The 14841-nt window shown below is 31.1% G+C and overlaps 1 protein-coding gene and 1 non-coding gene across 6 annotated transcripts in view; one reads left to right on the top strand and one right to left on the bottom strand.

Annotated features, from left to right (window-relative positions):
- Positions 1-398: 398 nt before the first annotated feature.
- LOC146534117 (neo-calmodulin-like) overlaps positions 399-14841 on the bottom strand; it is a 115012-nt gene continuing 100569 nt past the window's right edge. For 4 of the 5 annotated variants that reach the window (XM_085194577.1, XM_085194578.1, XM_085194575.1 and 1 more), the window contains 5 exons: positions 9359-9392; positions 8889-8990; positions 5431-5566; positions 5184-5332; positions 399-4848 (listed from right to left, as the gene is read on the bottom strand). In XM_085194577.1, the coding sequence (XP_085050703.1) occupies positions 4817-4848; positions 5184-5332; positions 5431-5566; positions 8889-8990; positions 9359-9392 (453 nt within the window). In that variant the 3' untranslated portion in view covers positions 399-4816. Of the gene's footprint in view, positions 4849-5183; positions 5333-5430; positions 5567-8888; positions 8991-9358; positions 9393-9728; positions 10026-14841 lie in introns of those variants that run through there. The other variant, XM_085194579.1, reaches the window with a different exon arrangement.
- Positions 7897-7970, top strand: TRNAT-AGU (transfer RNA threonine (anticodon AGU)). The gene has a single exon. It is a non-coding gene; the product is annotated as a tRNA-Thr (tRNA).

Raw genomic sequence — 14841 nt, 5'->3', positions numbered from 1 at the left:
GCATATTAGTATGGTCGTGTCTAGAGAAAAAATGGAGGTTTTTAGTGGGTTTGGTGGTAGGGGCTCTCACTTTAGTTCAGAATGAATATTTGTAGAAAGTTTTTTTTTAATTATTTTTCACGGCTAATTTACAAATAAACGCAGTTATAGAATCTTCAAATTTCTCAAATCTGTCTACATCTTCAGTGGGCCCACGAGTCGTTGACCGTACTTATACCGTAAAACTATGCAAATTTTGTTTATTATTTTATCATTTTAATTATTTATTGTCCCTAATAAAAATGTACGCTTACATTCAGAGAGAGAGAGCGAGAGGGAAACAGAGGGAGCCAAAAAACTAAGGAGTGCTTTAATACGTTCCTTATCTCAGTTTCAAAAGTAGAAAATAAAAGCCAACGTATATTCACATATCAATTTTATTAAAACGTCTTTTTTCATACGAAGCTTGTATATTCATCTAGTATACACCAACTAACTCGCGTATAATATATATATATTGTGTTTTACTAACCAAAATTATAACATAATATCAATATTTTACAGTAACATATGAAAAAGTCAGATAAAAACAATTGTGGTTATTTTTATAATAATTACAATGTTTTAAATCAATATAAAATTTTTAAGCTTGATATATTATGCACTATATATGTTATATATTATATTTTTTTATATGTTTAATAGACTGTGGATGATTGTGCTATATAATACTATATGTACATGCAGAAATTAAATGTTAAAATGAATAAGAGACTATAATAATGTGACACAGAGTTATCTTTTTGTTAATGTTTTCTGAAAATTTTCAATAGAAATATAATTACTTTTTTAGGATCACGCTGTATTCAGCACATAGCAGAATAAGCAGAAGGAACCTAGATACCTCTTGCCCTCCTTTCGCATTAAGATATTTCCGATCTCCATATTTTATCGTATACTACACAATGGCGGAACTCAACGCGGCGCTTTACCCGGAGGGAATGAAAATATTAAATATTTTATTCTTTCGAGTGAGAATCGAACTTATAACTGTCGCGTTTTCAGTCGTGTTTACCCTTGCACTGCACCGCCATTTTGGTTTCCTTTCGTATGAGTAATATATCTTTAATGAAATCGTGAATAACAGTTCAGTTCAGTAACAATTAGAATAAGTAAAGAAGAGTGATATTAACAAATAAATGCGTTAAAATACTTTTTTTTTGTGTATTATAATAGCACAACCAGCCAGGAATTTAATTTAAACATAATTAGAAATATACATAATTATTATTATAAATATTTTTTACATTTAAATAAGTATAAAAATACTTCTTTTAAATAAAATTTATATTTTAAGTAAATATACTAATTTCTCTTTGGTTAAATAAATAAAATTATTGCTTTTGATATGCGAAGTGTTTTTCAAATTACATTGCAGTATAATTTTTGAACTTTGATTTGTAAAAATTGACTTCAATTTAAACTTTTTTTTATTGTCCTTATTGTACAAAATAAATTTCTTTAATAAATACGAATATCTTAATTAAAAAGGAAGCCCATTTATAGGCTATTTATAATATTAAATATATTTAGTAAATAATTTTTATTTTATAACGAAAATAATGAAATAAATATATATTTATATTATTAATATAATAACTATGTCATTAATTAACTATTTATTGAATAAATATTAAGTGGAACCATTCGTTTACTTTATGATTTAATCCATTAATAATATAAATAAATATAATTTGATTATAATTATTAAATATAAAGAATAATTTTTGTAACAAAATAAATAATTTATCAGTAAATATAAATAACTCTTAGGTACAATAATATTTCTTTCGCTTATCTTGGCAATAATTGTGAATGTTTCATTAACTGTCTTAATAAGAAATATCAATTTTAATGGATTTAGTACAATGACTTATACAAAATTATAACGATATTTTAGATTACCCTTTTTATATGTAATTTTAAATCTAAAAGATGCATCTTTATATATCAAATTGTTTTAACAAACAATGATTTTACAATACATATTTTTATTAATTTGATTTTCAAAATTATTTTAGATGAGTGTGTTGATTAATATTATTCTTATATCTGGCGCATCATGGTTATGGTCGTGGTACTCGTCTGCTAGTTGTGATTTTTCAACGAACAATATTCCTTGTTCATATTTTTCTTTGACTTCCTATCTATACAAGAAATATGTAGACAACACTCTAGTTAAACTGACTAAAATCGTATTAAGCAGAAGCACATTTAGTATGAATATTTCAGACTTCTCAGTATGTTTAGGATTTAATAAATCTTTGGAGCTACTCAAAAATAACAGAAATTTAACAAATATTATGTAAACAAATTATATTCCAAAACTATTAAAAATACAATATAATAAAGATGCATCTCAAAATTCTAACACGAATAAGCACATCCAATATATATTTATATATTTAATAGTATTATTAGACTACTTCAGTCAACCTTCGCATGGAAGACTAACGAAACCTAAACATCTATAACTACCAATATTACATACGTGTATGATGATGCTGTTTACGGTTAGAAAATGGACACAACCGATTTCAATTTATTTATAGAACCTTAGAATAGTTAAGTCCCATACAAAAATTATGACACGAATTTACGAATAGGTTTAGGATAGGTTTTAGTTCTAAGACGAAATGCTAATGATCCTACTTTGAACGCTTATAGACCAAAAGCTATACAAGTAATTAGTAACTTCATTTTTTATATGTTAGAAAAAAATAAAATTTATTACGTTGATTAATTTCAATTATTTTATTCAATTATTTTATTTATTAAAATAAAATATATTTCATCGAATTTCCAGTTCAAAATATTCTTTAGTCAAATAGACTCATGCATGACCCTTTGAACCCTCGAATGAACATGAAGCTACCACCAGCGAAAGGCAGTTCTGCTGAGAAATTTAACGCTCCTTTCCATGTCAATATTTATTATTATAAAAATACATACATTATTATATCACCTTATTATTAGTTATATACGTTTGTACTAAAAAGATTCAAACTATAACAATAAAAATAAATTCATTAATTGTTTAGCTTCTGATCTATTCTACACATTCTACACAAATTTCGGCGTTGAGTATTGTTGATAACTTCGAGATAACATCAATTTACACTAAAATATCAATATGTATGTAATATATAGGTATGTATGCAAGTAATTAGAAACTGTTAAATATGACAATTTTATAGTTATGGACCATTGTATCCAAGCATGTGTTTTTTAGGTGTTTCCCATTCCAGTCAATTATTTTATGAAAAACTTATTATCATCAATGAAAGCCCCCTTTTTTCTCCGTTTTCTGCATTTAGTATGATCTTTTTAATGCAACCATTTTCTTATATCTTACAATTATATCATGCATTTATATGAACAAGGGCCAGTTTCACCACTGGTTGATAAAGTCCCAGACAATATTATCTGCCAGATAAGCTATAATGTTTGGTTTCACAGGTCTCGAATAGCAATATCTAGTAAATACACATTTGACACGTGCATTTAATTTTTACATACTTATTTGAAATTTAAAAATGTAATAAATCCTTACGTATTTCGTAATTGTTACCTGCAATCGTCGTTCATTAATGAGAAAATTATTCTTGAAAATATAAGAAATAGTTGTATTTTCTTATATTACTTATTTATTGTATTTTTATCCTCTGTCTGTAAGATAGCATTAATCATTAGATTACTATCTGAAACTTTATTCGTTACCGATGATACTGCCCCTTAATAAACATTAAATACTTTCAATCGCAAACTGAAATTTAACGTTCGTTAAACTTCATTTTTTTTCAGATTTCATTGTCTAAGCAAATTTTAGTGTTGCCTCCATTGCAATATGAAGTTAGATAGGCACTAGTATAATATTTTATTTATTTAAATCGTGTAAGTGACGAATTAGTATGACTTAAAAGTTATATTACAGGATCAGTAAAGACTTGTATTACGTCTAAAAGTGGTAGTTTTACACAACTGACCACCCCATTCATTAAATATACAGTTATGCAGTATATACAATGTATTGACTTTCATACTGCTTTATATTATACAGATGGTACATCATCTCACTCATCATCGTCTCATCTCACTCTCATGCTCAGGTTTTATAAAAAGCACATTCAAATTATTTGCATTTATTACAGCTGGATAGCTAGCGAAACTATATGTCCCCTCTTACATCTTGTTCCTAGATCTAGATTTAAGATCATTCACACTTATAAAATAGACTATTTATTAGTCTAAGCATTTTTAGCATTTTTTCCTCAAAAAGTTTCTCAATTATCTATAAAGTTTTAGATTGTTTTGTATTTAAATAACAACATGCTGTATAATATTATGAACAACTTCGATACATTTAAAATTTTGTATATCTCTTGAACTGCTAACACCTACACGTTGCGTCTGAGCAAACATTTATTTTCTCAACATCACTAAATCAAGCATATTACGTCATTATATTATACTAACACAAAAACCCTATATATCCACGAAATAATTAGAATTATTAAATAAAAAATCTATGTATTTAAGTAAATATAATATGTAAAAGGTCATCAAAGGCCGTTCACATCTTGCAATATCATCACCATATCATGCAACGACTTCATCATCACAACACATCACGTCATGCAGCTTCGTTGGGATATTAGGCGTTTTTCACACAAAAGCGAACACACACTTAAATAAGAGTTTCTTTCCCGCCAAGCTTCAGGTCCGGGTACGGACACTGGCGTGGTGGGCGATCTCTTTTTGGTTTTTGCTCTGCATACTAGTTTTTCGACGTCAGTATTGTCACAAACTCTGTAAAGTACATAGAAATGATTTAATATTAAGACAAAATTAGGTATAGATAATGTACGGTAGGCAGAGGGAACCTAGAATTATTAAGATTCGTAACTAAACGCCGCGCTTTTTCTTGTTACCAGAGCAAGTAAATTACAATATACAGTTACCTACTTATTTGTATTATAGTAGTTTGTATATAATATAAATAAAGTCGTTTAGGAGTATAAATTTTATATGAGATGTTTTTTTATGAATACACTTGATTTTCTTAAATTGTCAATCTTAAATTACTCGAATAACAGTTTTCTCGGTGCGTGTTAACAGTAGGTTTTAAAAAAAAATAAACACACCATCGTAATTGACCATGCCATCACCATCAAGGTCTGCTTCGCGGATCATGTCATCAACTTCTTCCTCACTCAGTCTTTCTCCAAGATTTGTCATGACGTGTCTAAGCTCTACTGATGATATCAAACCATCATTGTTTTTGTCGAATACCCTGAAAATTTTGATATTTTTTTCATTAAAAACATACGATATTTTCCATACATATTCTATATTTATACTATATCTTTTTTTTCTAAATCATCACCATACCTGAATGCTTCCCTAAGCTCATCTTCACCATCTGCTCCACGCATTTTCTTGGACATCATCTGAAGGAATTCGTTGAATTCAATCGTTCCATTGCCATCCTGGTCCACTTCTTTCACCATATCTCTGAGCTCAGTTTCTGTAAAAATAATATTCCATATGAAGATCTGGTAAAAAATAAATATTAAACTTTTAAACTAAAATCAATATACTAATAATGTAATTTAATAATTTTGAAGTTACTTTGTATGCAGTAAGTAGGGGCGAGGGCATATAGCAGCAAAATCTTTCTATAAATGCTTGCGAAAAGATCTCGGTCTGTCTAGAACTATCACCAAATCATTTGAAGAATTTACTTAAAAGACGGTATTACTACAATCATTTGGATAGATTTATTTAAAGCGACCGACACTTGTGGGTTTGGGCGACTGGTTGTGGGTTCGATCCCCACTCGAGGAAATGAAATATTTATTTGAATTTATACTTTTTTCACCCTAGTGTTCCGTTTCTTCGCTCTAGTGTCGAGGCAAAAAGCGCTGCGTTGGGTCTCGCCACACACCTCGCAATGCTTTGAGAATTCGGCGGAAAATGGGGAATGCAGTGCCTTATCACTAAGTTCCTTCTGCCACACTACTCAAGTACGATAAAGCGCGGCGTTGAGTTCCACCGCTCAATGGGCAATGTCTTAAACATTGAGCGTGGGAATGAAATTGTAAAACGAAATGTCTTAATCCCCTCTGCATATCCTGTTAGATACGAAATGCAGTGGGAAGCAAAAAAAAAAGTTTAAAGTAAATGATCTAAAGAAATCTCTCAGCGACAGACCAAAACAAACATAGCACAACCCACCAGCAAAACCTAATCAAATTTCCTGTCAAAGAAGTCCGATGCATCCCCAAAGCGGGTCAGAATTAATGAAAGCCTCGGAATATCGAACACAACCCATAAATAATGTGAGATACGTAGACATTTAATTTCGAGGATACTAAATGCAACGCTTCGATTTTCATTTATATTTTTTTCGACTACCGTTAAAAAAGTGGTTAATCTATATGGAACTATAGTTTTATTTATACCAATAACAGTATGACAAGTATTATAAAAATATTACGATAAAAGTTTTTACGAGTCTTGCAAAGGTTATTAATTAATTTAATTAAGCATTTACTGCCCTTTTAGTTTATAATTTGCATCCTCTTTTTCTAAATCTAAGTCTAAGAATACCAAACGTTTAATTTTAAGTTGACTTTTAAGTTATTCCCACTATAGTCTACAAGTTAAATCATATTCGAGTGTAATTGTTTTGTTAATTACACACTTTTGATAAGTCTATTTATAATTTTAGTAGAATTTATATTTTTTTAGCTATAACAAGTGTAAAACTATCTAAATTAAAAGGTCCAAGTAAAACTGGTCGTTGCTTGATAAAAATTCATGGAGACCCATTCATCGTGAGCCGCAAATTGAAACGTCTATTCATTTATTCATTTATATTGCGAATATTGCGGTGATGAATAAAGTACGACGCTTAACGGATATGGAAGTCAATGAAATATATATGTAAGATATGTATATAAATGATGGTTTGACGAGTCAATAAATCATCATCATCATCAACAGCCATCTTTTGTCCACAGCTGGACATAGGCCTTCCCCAATTCCCGCCACCACTCGATCCTCAGCTCTTCGGACCCATCCGCCAATAAATAATGACTAATATTTTGAGAATTTGAAATACTACAAATAGGTAACAACAAGATGGCCAACTCAATTTAATATCTGGCAAACGTCTCCGGATGTATTTCAAAGCTAATAAAATATCTGTAATATAATTATAGTGAGAGATAAATATATCTTAACACAGTCAGCTATCTATTTATAGCTCACTCGCAACTTTGTTTACGTATACTGTAAAATATAAGTTTAAAAAAAATCCATTCTCATAGGAATTTGGTTAGAGTCTCTGGTCTTGTTGGTCACCTATAGGAACACCCTAAGCTCCATGCCATGTTATTTTCGGGATAAAAAGTAGCCCATATTATGTTGCTCCACAACCCTCTTGATTTTTCAGTGAAAGTCCTAAAAAGTCTTAGAGTGACATCCCAGGGACGAATACGAGCGTCTACTTCAAACGTAGTTGAGCATGTAACCTTTGGTTAGCGCTACCTTTGAAGGGGCTCTGGGATCTTAGGCTATTTAGGCTGAATGTCAAGAACCATGACAGATATTTGAAATTTTCACAGATGATGTATTTCTGCTGCCGCTAGAAAAAAACAAATATTTAAGCACCCATACGACAAACGTGATTTTGTGTCATTTTTATACCTAATGGTATGGAACACTTCATGCGTAAATCCAACTCGCACTTGACCGATTTTTTTTGATGAACTAAAAAATGATAACTATGATAAAAATACTCTTGGTAACTATTCTTAGAACCAGTAATGATGTTTAATCTCTCGCGTCATCGGCGCCGTGGCTTAGTTGGTTAAAGCGCCTGTCTAGTAAACAGGAGATCGCGAGTTCGAATCTCGCCGGGGCCTTGAGGTGTTCTAGTGGGTACGTTTTTTTCCTTTTTTTATATAATCTGTGAAATAAAATAACTAATAGCGCTTCGATATTATTTTGTAATAAGCTATGATTTTTTTTTTCGAATATAACAATTATTTGAGTTATTATTTTTGTACGTTTCTAGTATTTATACTCGTATTTTACATGTATTTAAATTAACTAACATTATCTTTTATTTTTTATATGGTTGTATTTTAAAAAACCTATACTAGAAGCCAGCGTCGGCCGCACAGTGTCGGACTGTATGCCCTACGTTTGTGGGTTCGATTCCTCTCGGGGGGATGAACTATTTTAATTAAGTTGAAAGTGCGTAATTTTTCAATATTCAATACAGAAGAATTCTTTTCATATGGAAAATCACATTATAGCATTTATGCGGAAGCATGGGTGCATTAGTATTTAAGTATAGGTAGATATGTATTTATGTGTTTATAAGTTATTTTGAGTAAAACATTTGGCAAATGCTGTTTACATTACGACAATTATACGGTTATTTTAGTCTATGAATGAATCATTATGGTGAAGTTCAAAGTTAATTAAAACTGTTGTCAGGGGCACAAACGTGCCACTGTAAACGAACAGTTGTGGATTCGAATTCCACATTTTCTCGTTCTGGTAATAACACTGTGCGTGGCGTTAAGTTCCGCAACTCAACACGACACATCTTCGGAATTCGGGGTAAAATGCTTAACCACTAGGTTCCTATGTTCCCTCTGCCTATTCTCCTATGAGCGGGATAAAAAAATAGAGACTTAATGATTTACTTTATTCTTTAAGTAGTTGTAAAATGTATATATTTGAGCCTAGCTTTTTTATTAATCTTCCATAACCAGATCTACATAACAATAAGGTATCGTCTCTACATTTCCTTCAATGGTAAACAAACTTACCTGAGGGTCTTTGTCCAAGCGACCGCATCACGACCCCGAGCTCCGCCATTGTGATAGTACCGTCTTCGTCTTTGTCGAACAGCATAAAGGCTTCTTTGAATTCTAAAAAAGATGATATGTTATTATAATATAGTGCTCTTTATATTTTTTTAGTTTCACGCTTTTTTTATTTATAAAGTAAGGCAAAGGGAACCTAGTTTCAACAGGCACAGGCTTGGTAGGCACAGGTGAGTGGGAATCGAACCCACAATTATCACGCTTATAATCTGTCGCTATGCCTCTACCGACACAACGGCCTTTCAACGCCACGCTCTTTTTGACCTGAGCGGGGAAATCAAAATAATTTAAGTATATTCATTTCGTCGAGTGGAGATCGAACCCGCAACCATCGCTACCAGTTAAGCCCACTGGGCATGGGGACGTCTTTTTTTATGTACGGCGTAAAAATGTAATGAAAGCTATTTACATACCTGCAACTTGATCTTCTGTAAGTCCGTATTCTGACTGAAAAGAAAAAAGAACCATTTTTTATATTATTATAGTTCTTTGAATAAATATAATAATTTCAATATTAAAAGATAATAATTACATAATAAGTTATAAGAAAAATCAAACATCTCAAAGTTAATTACTCAATTTAAAAGTAATAAATTTACTATCGAGAACGTCGTAGCGCAGTAGTGTCGTGGCGTTGGGGATTCGATCTCGATTGGGGGAAAATATTTAAGATATTTTTATGTCCTCGCTCTGGTAGACATAGCGCAGTGTTAAACTCCGCCATTCAATACGCATTTGCTCGAACATTGATCAAATATATCTTAAAATAAAAAAAAAACTAACTGAAAACTGTCGTGTAGCTAAGTCGCTAGTGAATCTTCTTATTCTTCTATATTCTTTATTGTATTTGTCATCAGTTACAGCCGCCATTTTCCAAAATTATATTTTTTAAATTTTATTTTATTCATTTATTATGTGTTTATTTTATCAGTTTCATCCTGCCAAAACCTTGGACTTCCTTGACCTTCTCCGTTACTTTTTGTTTTAACGACACGACAATATTAAAATTATTTATTTTTAAAAATTTTATGGTGTTTTTCCCAACTAAGGAACGAACTTTTTTAGGAAAACGTATACAATTTCAACTCTTAGGCGTCGTTTGGGGTGAATGGTTAAGTTCAAACATAGGTTTTTTTAAAATATTTTAAATTCACTTTATTCGTACATTTATTGTAAACTAAACTAAAATGAATAATAGGAAGAATGACTATGACTACACTAAAATTTTATTTCTATTGAGAATTTTGCAAGCAAATTCTCGATTGATACTATATTTTCACACATTGGTACATAAAACAAGTAGTTTTATTCATTTGTTTGAATGTTATAACTGTTATTTTCTAAAATAGAACAACTGTATATTGTTTTTAAAAAGAAACAGTATTTTGGCAATTTTTTAATATTTTTATATTTAAAAACTGATGAACCATTCAATAAGAACAACCATTCAATTAAGTATTCTATGTTTTTATCAAAGAATGTAGACTGCAGTAACACTTGAGTGAAAATTGTATAGGTATCACAGATCTAGACGGACGAAGTGCGGGGCTGAGTTCCGCAATCTAACATGTAATAGTTGTATGTATAGAATTACTGTAACATAAACATTAATAAATCCATCTCTTCTTATGTTTTATTAAAAAACACTGAAATAGTTTTCCCTAAAAAAATATTTCCTATTTTTATTTTTAACTTTTACAATTTTTGAAATTCACCAAACACACTTTACGTAAAAATCACTTTCACTTCACAACTTTTTTTTATGATTTTCGTTTTAAGTTATTTTATAAATATTTTTTTAACGCAATAAATGTGTGACACGCGCGACGACAATGACAGCTGGTATAAGTAGCATCTATATATAAATTGAATTTTTGCACTACAGCTGTTATTCTACAATGGTGCCAAAGAAAATAATTTATTTTTATAAATATTTTTATTTTTTATGTGTACATGCCGTATCCAGAATTTAGAATGGCCACTGTCCGGTCGATCTTAGAGACATTGTATGAGTGCCGAGACTTAGTTGCACTGCACAGAGAGAGGAAATGAACACAATTCGTGCATGGAAGTCACTGTCGTCATATCACCTAGCACCTTAACACTTCATAAACCAGCGGTGCCAGCTGCGTCTAAAGATCGCTCTCAAGATCGATTTCAGAGTTGAGGTCGATTTATAAATACGGACCTATGTTTTCTCTGCCCTGCTATATGCGGGATACAGAATGTAATAATATTAAAAAACCAAACGAGCACATGTACACCTTCGTATAGCACCATAGTAGGATCGATAAAAATGTAATATTAAACGCATACCCAATATTTAAACACAGTCGGTTAAAATCTGTGATCAATGTAGAACAAACAAATATTTCTGTGATATTGGCACAGAGAGAATCATTTGGAACGCCTCACTTTTGGCGGCAAAATTATGGATACATCAACGTCTTGACTCGTGTGATGTTATTAGTGTTACAAATAGCTGTTATTTCTAACATATTGATAACAAATTTAACGTTTCTTTAACGTGTTATATTAAGATGTTTGTTTGTTAGTCACGCACAATCGTTTAAAGATATTGTATTAATTATTCGTGGGTTCTAATTGAAATTGATAAGTATATAGATTTTTATTATGTTATATTATAGCATTTAGATCTTGATTTTTACTTAGTTTTATATTAGGGGATATAAAACCAAATCTCAAACAATTATTATTATTTAAAACATAAATTTACTTTAATGGATTAAATATATTTTAGGTATTACAAGGACCTTCCACATTGCCACTTGGCCTGCATTCTTATACGAAGACCATACAATAGAAAACTTTTAACTTGAATTACTATTTACGTTTCTATTTCATCCTTTCGATATATATTTTTTTACTTTTCCGTTACCGAGTGGCTTCAACTGGCTTTAACTTATAGGTTGGTATGGTAGAGAATCCAGGGGATCATCATCACAGTGAAATATTTTTTCCAAATTCTTATGAAGACGTACGAAAATTAAGTTGTATGCAATAATAATTACATTTTAAAGTAAGAGACATCTACTTTATTTACAATAAAACATCATAGTTCCTATGATTAAATTTAGATGGCGCTGTTTCATAATAAATAAGTATAACATTATAAATATATTAAAAACACACTCTGTATAAGATCAATATCGCTTCCTACTCGCAAGGATTTTGAGTTCGAATGCCATATCTAATGTTAAATATATTTTGTTAGCTTGACCTTGCATCCCGCACATAGCAGGTTAGACAGACAGAGTTATCCTGGGATCCTAGTATAAAACCACTTCGTTTCCATTAAAACACACTTCCGCTTCCCACTTTCCGCAGAATTCTGGATATATTGCGTGATGAGTGGCGGAACAACACCAGAGCGAAGAAATTAAAGTATTCAATATTTCATTTTCTCGAGTGTAAATCGAACCCACAACCTGTTGCGTTTATAAAATGTAGTATGAATACAATTGATAAAAATATTTTTTTTTTTTTTACTATACTATGCCACAGGCGAAAAGAAATTATTTATAGAGAACATGGGCGTGAACATAATATACGAGTATGTCTATTCAAAGTTAGAGTCCATCAATCAATTATGAATTTATAAAATTGTAGAATCCATGTAAAAAAGATCTTATAAAGATAGAGGCTCCCCTCTTAACTCTTTAGGCTTCACGAAATTACTACCGGTAAGTAAAAAAGATATATATTTTCAATTTAATATTGCGCAGGGTTGAATTCCGCCAAAGAAAATGGAGAATAGAAGTGTCTTAATGAGAACGGAATGTTTTAACACAAGCTTCTCAGATTCGGCGTGGAACTAAGAAAAATATATATTTTCAATAAATAAACAAATTCAATAGAAAAAAATATTTATTTTCAACCTATTCCCGTTCGACTTACCGTGAAATTGGAATAACACGGTGGCACTTCGCGTGTTAGTTTATAGCGAGTGATTAAAAAAGCGGTAGACCGGACAGTTCACGCCTTGTCTTTTGTGACTCGTACTCGTAAAATGTTGGGCGCGGTGTTATTCTGAACTTTGTCATAGAATTATATATGTATTTATTTTATTATATAGCCTATAGCGCCTATAGCGCAAGCGAAAAAGGTAAACTGTAAACGTGACTGTTATGGGTTCGATTTCGACTTCAAGTATTTAATAATTTCATTCCTTCGCTCTGGAAATTAAAAAAAGTTTCCTAAAAAAGGATGTGGTTGGTAACGTAGTGTTTCTCTGTGAAGTACCATCAGTAGATAATAATACTTAAAATTGTAATGATTAATAATTCTTCAATAGATGGACTATGCAATATAAAGTTATTTTAAAGTAGTTCTTGAGATAAGCGCGCTTAACCAAACAAACTCTTCAGCTTTTAGCATTAATAGAGATATCATTTTTCGCATTGGATATATTTGATTAGGCTCCTTCTTCTAGCCACTTTACTGATATAATTAATTATTACAGCTATTTGAATTGATTTTCAATCTAGCATAGATTAGATAGTCTCGGGTTATCAGAGGTCACTGACATTTAACCTTCAAGACCTCACAACTTACGGTTAGACCGATTTATATTAATTATTGAAATTTCTGACAGATCCCAAATATGTATAACGATTTTATTAGTAATAGATATATCTCCATACTGCAGGGTAGGCAGAAGAACCTAGTGTTAATACACTCTGTTCCCCACTTTCCGTCAAGTTTTCGTGATATTGCGTATAAACTCAATGCCGCGCTTTGTGTCGACACCAGAGCGAAGAAATTAATCTAGAATTCGATGTAAAATGGAGAAAGGAGTGCCTTAACACTAGGTTCTATATGCCTATCCTGTTGTGTGCAGCTTGAAACTGATTTATTTTTTAAATATAATTATCAGCGTTACATATTTTGGCATACCAAAATTATTATTATTAATTTATCATTTCACGCCGTTCTTTAACTATTTCCAATTAAATTCCATCGATAGCTGCGTAAATCACAAGTTTTAATGAGTTATCTAATATATTGTTAGCTAAGCGTCGCCCGTAACTTTGTTAGCATAGACTTTAATTCTCCGTAATGTCCCATTTCCGTAACAATTTCAATTAATCTTCTTTTAATTATCCACTACACTCCTTACATACCAAATTTCAACGTTTTTAAGTGCTTTGCGTCATTAGAGAGAAAATAAAAAAAATATTTCACTCCCCCAAGTGGGAATCGATCCCACAACCGTAAACAATCAAAATATTATAATTTAGGTAAATAAGAGAAAAAAATCACTTAATTTTGCATACGATTTGACATTAAATATATAACCAGTTACCAGAATAGGCCCCATCGTAAATCTATTCCAGATACCAGTAGCCGTTAGCAAAGTGTTTGGGAAGATGAAACGATCGCTCACTTTATGTTAGGCGACTTGAAGGAGATTAGAATGTTTAAATACTGCCGTTTTCATAGAATACTGTAGCTCGTTGCGAATGCTGGACGTATAGAAATACTCTTTTTTGTGAGGTGATGTAGATGAATTTATTACTTTCACGCTCTAGTTTTCGTGAAGCAAGATGGGCAGAGAAATTCTAGTGTCCACACTCTTTATTCCATATTTCCTCCTGAATTGGTGTTTGTAGTGATGGAAGTGCGAGTCGTGCCAGAGCGAGCCAAAGAAAATAACTTATTTTCTCAAGAGGGATCGAACTTACAACCATGGTGTATATAGATTAAGTTTATAGTTACACCGTAAATAGCTGAAATGTTTCAATAATAATAAATAATTCTCCTATAATAATTAAAACGATTACTAAATATTTTTAATTTTTTTAACGTTTATAGCACAACCTAGTGTTTAGACGCTTCCGTTTCCGCTTTCCATTGAATTCTCGAGATTTGTCTC

Source organism: Heliconius melpomene, chromosome 12, assembly GCF_056956725.1.
Source record: "Heliconius melpomene rosina isolate 202511_hmr_F chromosome 12, ASM5695672v1, whole genome shotgun sequence".
NCBI lineage: Eukaryota > Metazoa > Arthropoda > Insecta > Lepidoptera > Nymphalidae > Heliconius > Heliconius melpomene.
This window is presented reverse-complemented; position numbering and strand designations above follow the sequence as displayed.